Genomic DNA, 10,137 nt, shown 5'->3' with positions numbered 1-10,137 from the left:
GTCCCCGGGATCCCTGGAGGGGTTGAAGAGTCGGGCTGAGCCAGCGCTGAGGGATCTGGGGGAGTTGGGAACGGTCAGGGGGAGGGTCATGGTTGGGCTGTTCAAGGGCTTTTCCAACCAAGATGATTCTGTGATCCCACCTCACATCTGTTCACAACCCAAGGAGGTGAGACCTGTCACATGGTTGCTCACAGTCCCAGCCAGCAGCTTTGCCATCACTCAACAACTTACTGTCTAGCAGCAGATCTGTTATATCCAGCTCCAGAGAAGGAATGATTTTGCTGAACATTTTATATTCCTTCCCAAAACGCGGCATTTGGATAATGAAGCAAGATGGGATCTGGAAGAAGAAAGTCAAATGGGTCACCCTGCCAGAAGAGACAAGCCCAAGAGAATCTTCTCCCCATCCTTCTGCTGGGAATAAAGATTTTCTGCTCCAGTTATTCATGAGTCAAAATGGCAACAGGAAAAGCACAGCCCTCTGCCCAGGTCACGCTCAGATTCCCCAAGACCTCTCTTGTGGCTGTATCCTGGTTCTTTGCAGTGTTGGACAACTAGACCCACTGCAGACTCACTGGCAGGCCCTGGTATGTTGGAGGAAGCAAGAAAGAGGCAGCAGAGAGCAGCGTAGGGGGAAGGTAGCTGGGCTCACCTCCACTAGCTTCAGATCAGAGGACAGGAAGGAGCGTTCCACTAACTGCTGCACGTCAGGAACCACCAGATCCTCCTGTTTGTCCATAAATATCTGGTAGCAGTAACAGTCCTGCTCCTTCTGGCCTCCTGACCTGCAAGGAGTGGGCACGGGGCTTGTTTATGTGGTGCCACCAAATTCTGAGCTCCCAGAGGACATAGTGGGTTTGTCCTGCAAGAGCTTCTGAGCCCAAGGCATCAAGGGCTGCTTGGTGCAACACAAGGTACTTTTTCCACCTAGAAATGCTAAATACATGACACGAGAAGAGGATACAAATACCATCTTCAGTGCTGTGATCCCTCCACAGCATCACATCCTGCTCCTATAAGCAAAACTCGATTTCTCCTCGTTGATGTAAATATTAAAAGACACTTCAGTGATTTTTCAATCAACTGCACTACGGCACCACCAGCAAACCCTTTCTCAGGTGAAAGATCTATTTATAACCACACGTACAAAAGCCACAGAGCAAAACTCAGTACATTCAAAAGGTGAGTTGTGTGCAGATCTCCCCCAGGCCCCACATCCCTGAGCCAGCAGAGGAAGGATTTCCTTCAGATGACCCTTTGCAGGGGAGCTGCAGCAGAGAGTCATCTTTGTGCTCAGCCTTTCCCAGTACTCCACGATCTACGGTTTGACTGACGGCTCCACAAAGGAGCACAGAAACCCAACAATCCCCTTCTATGCTCCTGAACAGCAGAGTTATTTTTGGCTTCCTTCAGCCTCTCATCCTCTTTGTAGAGTCCTGAAAAACTGGGACTGTATCCATGGACTCCCTGTTTGAGAGGCTGCAGGACCTGAGCCAGCTTGACAGGCTGGACACAGCCCAAAGCTGTCAAATACTGCTGGCTCCACGCTGAAGTTGGACACTACGTTTTTTCAAACCACTGTTGGCTCTCTCTAAGGACAAGGGTTTTATTATCATTTTCTGGAGGCAGCACCTCCAGGGGAAAGTTTAAAAGTGTCTTTTCCTGGTTGTGTCACCTGGGACAAAATCACAGGGACAGCAGAGAGGAGCTGCAGGCAACTCACCGAGCTGCACCTCCAACGCCTCAATCAAAAGGGGCAAGTAACACCCGGTGATCGTGAGGCGGATCACTAACGAGCCCGGGTAGAGATGGAAACTTACTGCAGTTTTAAGAGCGGCTCAATTCCCAGGATCTGATGCATGATGAGATTGAGGAACTCCTCAGGATCTGGAAGGCGAAGAGAAAAAGCCCAGGTCACACCACCCCAGGAATGCTGCTTTGCCCTGCTGCATCCGAAGGCAAAAAGCTGCCAGAGAAACACGAACCAGCATTTTGGTGAATGTGGAATCTCCTCTTTTACTCTAGGTAAGGAGGGGAAAATCAGGCCAAAAGCTGAGAGCACTTGGTTAATGCAGAAATCCTAGGGCGAGCATGAAAAAAAGCAAACCAGCCTTCAGATACTGCACTCTTACAAGCCAGGCCATCGCAGCAACACTGCCTCAGAGATGGGAACAGATTGTTACTGCTAACACTAAAACCATAAACACAAAGTAAAATCAGGGACAACTATGGAAAAATCAAGAAACTGCACAGTTAAAACTACCCTCGGCTAAAATAAATATACAGTAGTACAAAACACAAGTGCTGTTCACTGACCAGGTACCTGCTGTTTCTAGAAAAATCAACGCCACTTGTTTAGTATCCAGGTACTTTGGGGTCGTTGCAGTGATGTTTGGGACTGGTGAATTCTGTTTTCTTGTAAACTACACAGGGCTTTGCTGTGCGTGGATGGGAATGTGGAACCAGAGATCGGTGGGTTTCAGCTGTAGGTGTTTTCTGTCTTATTTTAAGCAGACTGTGGTCTTTGAGAAATCTTAACTAATTTACTAGCACTCAAAGACAACTTGATCTTGGCAAAATGATAAAATCAAGCTGGATTCTAGCCAGGACATCAGGGATGGACTTATCAGTAAGTCAAAGTAAAGGGAATTCCCTTCATTTAAATTCTGTTCACACAGATCTTCCTCTCCCCTCCTGGTTAACAGCTGCCACCAGGTAAAGACCCAGCAATTCCCACCTTTCCCTCAGACTTCAGGACAAATTTCAGTTGAAAAGCCCGTAGAGTTTTAAAAGCTGAAAGTATTTCACGTGTGCATGAAATGAAGAGCACAGCGGGCGTGTTAACGAACGTGCCTGGGAGAAGCATATAATTAAGTTGTCAGCCTGGTGCCTGGATGAGGCAACGCACAACGAAACAGCCCGAGGAAGGCCCCAGAGAGCACGTTACCTTTCTCAGCGTTGGTAAAACTTGAACACTGGCCTTTTTCAGTCAGCTGCTCCCTCAGGTGCATCACGCTCCTAGCCCTGACAAAGCCAGTCCTAGAAACGAGAAGCAGCAGCAGATTATCTCGCCAGTGTATTTAAATCACAGAATCATGGAATGCTTTGGGGTGGGAGGGACTTTTAAAGATCATTTAGTCCAACCCCCCTGCCCCAGGCAGGGCCACCTTCCACTAGCCCAGGTTGCCCAAAGCCCCGTCCAACCTGGCCTTGAACCCTTCCAGGGAGGGGGCAGCCACAGCTTCTCTGGGCAGCCTGTGCCAGGGCCTCACCCCCCTCACAGGGGAGAATTTCTGCCTTAGATCTAAGCTAAATCTGCGGTGTTTAGTTTAAAACTGTTCCCCTCATCCTATCCCTCCGCCCTGATGACGAGTCCCTCTCCCCTTTCCTGCAGCCCCTTTCAGCCCTGGGAGGCCGCTCTAAGGTCTCCCCGGCGCCTTCTCTTCCCCAGCTGAACTCCCCAACTCTCTCAGCCTTTCCCCCCAGCAGAGCTGCTCCAGCCCTCGGACCATTCCCGTGTCCCTCCTCCGGCCCCGCTCCAGCAGCTCCGTGTCTGTCCTGTGCTGGGGACCCCAGAGCTGGACGCGGGGCTCCGGGGGGTCTCACCAGAGGGGAGCAGAGGGGGAGAATCCCCTCCCTCGACCTGCTGGCCACGCTGCTTGGGACACAGCCCAGCTTACAGTTGGCTGTCTGGGCTGCGAGGGCACATTGCCAGGTCACGTACAATTTTTCAGCCCTGAGTCCTTCTCCTTGGGGGTGCTCTCAATCAAATCTCAGCATCACAAAACGCCCCAGGGTTGTATTTCTGCAGCCAGTGCCAGACACTGGTCCTCAAGGAAGATATTAATGCCTTAATGTTGTCAGCTCTCCTGTCTCTCTTCCACTCCTCTCTAGGGAGGATGAGGAATGAACCAGGTATCTTTGATATAAATTCCAGAGAATTTAGCTCTCATGCCATGGTCTACACTCATGCAATCCCAGTCTGGGATTAACTGCTGATGAAGACAATGCCATTGCTTCATCAGCTCCAGGGTTTCTCCACAGAGGTGGTCTCAATCCCAGGAATCCTCCTTCAATCCTTTCACTGAGAACTACAGCTCACAGGGCTTCCTACAGAGCAGGAGAGACTCACGCAGTCGGAGTCACGACAGCCTCACAGCCTGGGGAATGGAAAAACTGGAAGAGAAACCTGATATGAAAACCTTTGAATGTGGCTGGCAGGAGAAACCCTCGAGGGAACCCTTTCCCTCAGTGACAGGTACCATCTGGCAGGGCAGGAGCGAAGGTATGAAGGCTGATGGATGATTTCCAGGATTCCCACATACTATACTCACTTTCGGAGGGGATTAACAATCTCATCCCGCAGAATGCTCTGGACATTCCTGTCACACAGAGTGAAGGGCTTGAAGAGCATGGAGTCCAGCACGGACGTACAGGAGAAGAGGCTGTGAAAAAAAGTGTGAGGGGAGTAAGTCCAGTGGGTTTGCAGCAATAGTTAGAACCAAACCATTATGCCCGGTGTTCGGTGGCTTTTATTGTCAACAGTTCACGCATGCACTTACGGAAGAGTGAGTGTCAGCACATCTCTGCAATGAGAGAAACCACCTCTGGTTTAACAAACACTGGTAGCAAAGCAAGGAAACAGCTCAGAGAGAATGAAATCTCGTACTTTGCAGCCAAAACTGCGCACGGTGGGGGCACCACTGAGTCTTTTCCTCTCCAAACAGTGCTGCACAGTGAAGCTGGGACCTCCTGGGTGGTTTCTTTGAAATGTTTCCAGCCACTACCTCCAGTGACAAGAGCCAGCACAGTCCAAATCTAGAGAACTACGATCTCTCACCGCCCTGCACGACACACACATGTACCTGAGGTACTCACGAGAGGTACTTCAGGGCCTGAGAACCTACCAGACTGGGAAGGAGATAAAAAAAAGCAGGAAGCATCGAGGCTGCGTCCCCACACGGGTACATTCTGCTCTATAACAGGCACATTTCCAGGCACCTTAGAAATCCAGGGAAATGCTCCAGTTTAGGGCTCAGCCCAATTGAAAGAAAACACTCACTTAATGACACAGCACCACCCCAGCAGGCCCTTACCTGAAGAGAGCTGCGTCCATATAGCAGGAATTACAGTGGCCTTGGATGCCCTTCATCCGCCCTCGCAGGACATGCACTGCTGCCTCGTTCCTGAGGGGAGGAAAACTGTCTGGAGCCTGCGGAAGAACTTCTTGCCCTCCTGAAAGAGAGGAAACAAAACCAAGACCCTTTAGTTTCCTACCTTGTCTGGGTTCAGCTCTGCCCTTCCCCAGTGCCCCAGAGGTCTGCTCTGCTCAGAAGCCAGCACCACGCTCCTGCTGGGATGAAGATTTGTCTCTAAGCGTCAGAGGTGGCTTTCTCAGTCTGGTCCTTCCTCGTTTCCTCAGCTTTCTCCTCTTGTAATTCAATACCCTTTCTTCAGCATGTCCTTAAGACATTACCCCTTGTCCCTATGGCCAGTTTTGGGGCAATCCGTGCAGGAATCCCATCTTCTCACTTAGTGATCTCCTTTACTTTCTAAACGGCTGGTTTACACTGTCTGCTTTGGAGGCATTTCTTGATTTAATCCTTTCTCCCTTTCCAAACTTTCTCTTCTTTCTCAGTCCCCTGGTGCAACGCTTGACATCCTGGGCCTGAGCTACCGACTCCAACCCTCCAGAGCCATATGTGCAGTTTACATTTAACATACAGTGGCAAGGAGAGCCCCTATAGCTAAACCACTTCTCCATAATCACGATAAAATTATACAAGACCTTTTCTCAGCCCTGAAAGCCATAGGCAGAAGAATCCTGTCTGGCTTGTAGCATTCACAGTGCATTGCAAAGACTGTTGCTCTGGACTTCTACCCTCTGTTACCCCCCAACATTTCCTGCCAGCTTCCCCTTCTCCAACACATCCAGGCCAGCAAGGCCTCATTTTTAGAACCACTCTATAAGTGATGTCCTAGTCTAGGTTATCCCTGTAACAAATTACTTACCGTCTCTCACACCTGTGGGGCATTCCCTATAAATACCATCATGGCAACCTCAGCATCCTAAAAACTGACATATTTTGGAACATGTAAAGAAAGCAAAGAATATTACAGAATCCCAGAATCATCTGGGTTTGAAAAGGCCCTTGCAGCTCCTCCAGCCCAACCATGACCCTCCCCCTGACCGTTCCCAACTCCCCCAGACCCCTCAGCGCTGGCTCAGCCCGACTCTTCAACCCCTCCAGGGATCCCGGGGACTCCCCCCTGCCCTGGGCAGCCCATTCCAACGCCCAACAGCCCCTTCTGCACAGAAATCCTTCCTCAGAGCCAGCCTGACCCTGCCCTGGGCAGCTTGAGGCCATTCCCTCGGGGCCTGGCGCTGGCTCCTTGGCTCCAGAGACTCATCCCCCCTCTCTGCCCCCTCCTGGCAGGGAGTTGCCGAGGGCCAGGAGGTCTCCCCTCAGCCTCCTCTTCTCCAGACTGAACCCCCCCACTTCCCCCAGCCGCTCCCCAGCAGACCTGTGCTCCAGACCCTGCCCCAGCTCTGTTGCCCTTCTCTGGCCACGCTCGAGTCATTCAATGGCCTTTTTGGGGTGAGGGGCCCAGAACTGAACCCCCTCAGCGAGGGGTGGCCTCCCCAGTGCCGAGCCCAGGGCTCAGATCCCTTCCCTGTCCCTGCTGGCCACGCCAGTGCTGACACCATCCAGGATGCCGTTGCCCTCCTTGGCCCCCTGGGCACACTCTGGCTCATTCTCACCCCCCAGTCCCTCTCTGACCGGCAGCTCTCCAGCCACTCCTCCCCAGGCCTGGAGCCCCCCTGGGGGTTGTTGTGGCCCAAGGGCAGCCCCCGGCATTTGCCCTCAGTGAAACTCGCCCAGTTGGGCTCAGCCCATCGCTCCAGCCTGCCCAGATCCCTCTGCAGAGCACTAATTAAAACACCGTGCATGAGGGTTCTCCATAGCGTGTCTTATCCCAGCACAGCCCTGTCTCCCCTCACCCCAGAGAACTCACTGTAATCCACGAGGCTCAGGTCGCTCTCGTGCGAAAACTGGAAGCGGACGTCGGGCTGGCAGGACTGCAGCTTCACGAAGAGGCCACGTTTTGGAGCGCAGTGGAAGTAATATTTGCCCAGCCATTCGCCAGCAGTGACCCCTTTATCTTCATCCTGGAAAAAGAGCATTGAGGAATAACACAAGAGCAGGTTTTCCAGGACTGAGGTGCAATCTCCCACACGGCCACTTAAAATATTAAGAGCTGTGTACAAATTTTGTCCCATTTTATTGACTGTTCTAATTTATTCCGGTTATATTTTAAACCTCTTGATGCTGCTTGTAGGATTCACAATTATTCCATCCCACATTCCAATAACATTGCTCTAGAAGAGAGCAAACCAACCCTCATCATCATACCAGAAACTCTCCTCCCCAGCCTCAGGGAGAGCACAGTTGTGTGTTTGCCCTCACAGTTCACACTCTGACAGGTCACAGGCCCAGCTCAGGCTGGGAGATAAGCAGCCACAAGCTGAAGCTCTTAAAAGAGAAGAGCAGCCGTGACCCGCCCGTTCTGATATACAATCTCACAGCAGGAAATATTTTGCTCCTTACCAGTTCAACTCCTGCCATTTTGTCTTTAATTTGGGGCAGGTAGCCCAACCAGCGGATGATTCCTGAAACCTGATTTCCCTTGTCCAAGGTGATCTGGACCATGGAGTTCACCTCCAGGGATGAATTCCCACTTTCACACTCCTCACCGCTCTCGTTTATCTCTCGTTTCATTTGGGTTGGGCGTCCCAAGCCCATGTCGGACTCAAACAGTGAATATAAACCTGGTGGGCAATACAAAACGTCAGGTGAGGTAGGAAGTCAACACCTAATGACAGACACCTCTGGATCTCACCTAATACTGGGTTTATTTTAAAATTATAGACCACACGGACAAGCATGAAGCTGAGCACCAGAGACACAAGGTGTAATTCCCAGTGATACGGCCAAACTGGTCTAACAGGCTGATGATCCTTCTCCTTGTTTCTCCACCCAAGGCTGCACATTCCAGCCTCTCGCTGGCCCTGGAGCTCATCCAGCCCTTCACAGAGCCATTTCGCACTACTGAAACGGCAGTAGGGGGGTTATTTCCAAATTATTTTTCTGCCTTTAGTGAGATGAAACAACTCAGTGTAGAGCCTAACGATGGGTCCCCTCAGGCTGGCCCTGACAGCTGCACGGTGTCTTTTGATGGCAACGAAGAGATTCCACTAATTTCTTGGATTGTCCGATGACTCACGCCATCGCTGCTGTCATCTGTGCCTTTCTGAGTGTGTCTGGCATCAGGATGAGGCTCCTGCTCCATCTTCTACAGCTAAATTAAAGACTCTTTAACCAGTGGTGCCTTCTCCTCTAGGAAATCCTTCTGCACTGCAATCAGATTCTTTCTTCTTCCTGACAAACGGGTAGGCTCAGCTTTAGTTGCCTAACGCAAGGAATTCTGTCCAGAACTTAAGGCTTTTCCATGGACCTTCTCTGCCGATCAACTAAATTGGGACTAACTGAAACTTTTGTTGGACTTTCAGCTCGTCAGTAGCAGGCAGAAAAGAAACAAATGCTAAATCCCCAGGAATGTACACAGGGCAGACACATGATGGTAACCTACTTGGCAAGCTTTCCTTCACAACAGAGTCCATAGGGATTTCTCTGAAAATGTCCGTTGTTCCTTCCTCTTCCTGAAAGGAGAGAAAAATCTATCAGCTAAATGCTTTGTCAGACATAGGGCATTCCTGGAATACAAACCAATTTTTCAAACAGGCCTGGAGAGCTTGCATGTAACCTTATGTATCTTACGGATGTTCTTTCCACTTCTGTTTAACGTCCCACCATAAAACCATTTTTAAAAATATCCCCTAAAATGAGAAAAAGGCAGCAAGACTGCTCTTACCGGACAAACTTTCACGAACCATTGCGTTCCCTCCCTGTAAACTGCCATCGCTATTCCTTTTGTGAGCACCTTGTCCACGTAGAAGCTAACTGCATCTCCCACTTTCACAGGAACCACCTCCTCCGTGTCCAGTTTTGGCTTCTGTTTCCCACAGCTGTCATCTGGCGCGGGAGCAAACTGGACTCTGCTGAACGGCAGGAAGATCCCGCAGTTCCGCTTGCACTTGAAATACTCAGTGCCGTGGTAAGATCCATTGCTGCGCCCTCTGTTCTCTCCCTCGCCCTGAAAACAAGCCAGAACGGCCTGTTACATACACAAATATAAAGGGAAAACAAGCAACTTACTTATTTTTTGGTCACATTACCTGTAACTCCACGCCGAAGAAGAACGGGGACAGCACAGGTGAAGTGTTCTTGGAAATGCTCCCGATGTAGCGGATGATACCAGGGACATATTGACGGTCAACCTCCACCATCACTTTTTGGCCTGGCACGGCCTGCAGAGCTGCTTCAAGGCTCAGCCTCTCCAAGAAGTAGTTCAAGCGTTCGTTGTGGCTGCTGATGGCCAGGAGGAAGACGGCCATGTCCTCGCGCACAGGCTGAAGGATTTCTATGTTTATGGTAACGGTGGAGCTGTCATCCAGCATGATAACTTTCAAAAAGCAAGCCGAGGGCCCGTCATCGGAGAAGTTGCGCAGGTAACTTCTCTCGCTGCAGAAACACATGTTCCCAGCTTGGAAGTACTTGCTGCCATAGGCACAGTCTTCTGTCAGGATGTAGTAGCAGTTCCCGTCCCCCGGTGAAGGCAGGAGGCTGGTCATCGTCATTCCCCTGGGTTGTGAGAAACGAGAGGAGTCACACCAGTGAAGAGATGTGCGTGTTGTCGCAGGATCTCAGAAGGATTCAGGCTGGAAAAAGTCTCAAGCCCAACCTCCTGCTCAAAGCGGGTTGTGCAAAGCCTCACCCATTTGACTTTTGGTGAGGCCACACCTTGATTCCTGGGTTCAGTTCTGGGCCCCTCACCCCAAAAAGGCCATTGAATGACTCGAGCGTGGCCAGAGAAGGGCAACGGAGCTGGGGCAGGGTCTGGAGCACAGGTCTGCTGGGGAGCGGCTGGGGGAACTGGGGGGGTTCAGTCTGGAGAAGAGGAGGCTGAGGGGAGACCTCCTGGCCCTCGGCAACTCCCTGCCAGGAGGGGGCAGAG

General features: G+C 51.1%; 1 protein-coding gene across 2 annotated transcripts; it reads right to left on the bottom strand.

Moving 5' to 3' along the window:
• Window positions 1–109: 109 nt before the first annotated feature.
• Window positions 110–9,924, bottom strand: LOC113477361 (ubiquitin carboxyl-terminal hydrolase CYLD-like). Of its 2 annotated transcripts, XM_026843646.1 has the most exons (11): window positions 9,299–9,924; window positions 8,935–9,216; window positions 8,653–8,722; window positions 7,611–7,831; window positions 7,018–7,171; window positions 5,097–5,235; window positions 4,335–4,445; window positions 2,948–3,039; window positions 1,821–1,887; window positions 653–785; window positions 110–340 (listed from the first exon to the last, which is right to left on the bottom strand). In XM_026843646.1, exons 1-11 carry the CDS (start codon window positions 9,758–9,760, stop codon window positions 152–154), a joined length of 1,920 nt encoding a protein of 639 aa, XP_026699447.1. In that variant the 5' UTR covers window positions 9,761–9,924; the 3' UTR covers window positions 110–151. The 2 variants fall into 2 exon arrangements, with proteins under 2 accessions (XP_026699447.1, XP_026699448.1); XM_026843647.1 differs by lacking the exon at window positions 653–785 and having other exon boundaries at window positions 141–340; window positions 9,299–9,923.
• Between the last annotated feature and the right edge of the window lie 213 nt (window positions 9,925–10,137).

The sequence above is a fragment of the Athene cunicularia genome (genome assembly GCF_003259725.1).
Source record: "Athene cunicularia isolate RWA chromosome 2 unlocalized genomic scaffold, athCun1 chr2_part1, whole genome shotgun sequence".
Taxonomy (NCBI): Eukaryota; Metazoa; Chordata; class Aves; order Strigiformes; family Strigidae; genus Athene; species Athene cunicularia.
This window is presented reverse-complemented; position numbering and strand designations above follow the sequence as displayed.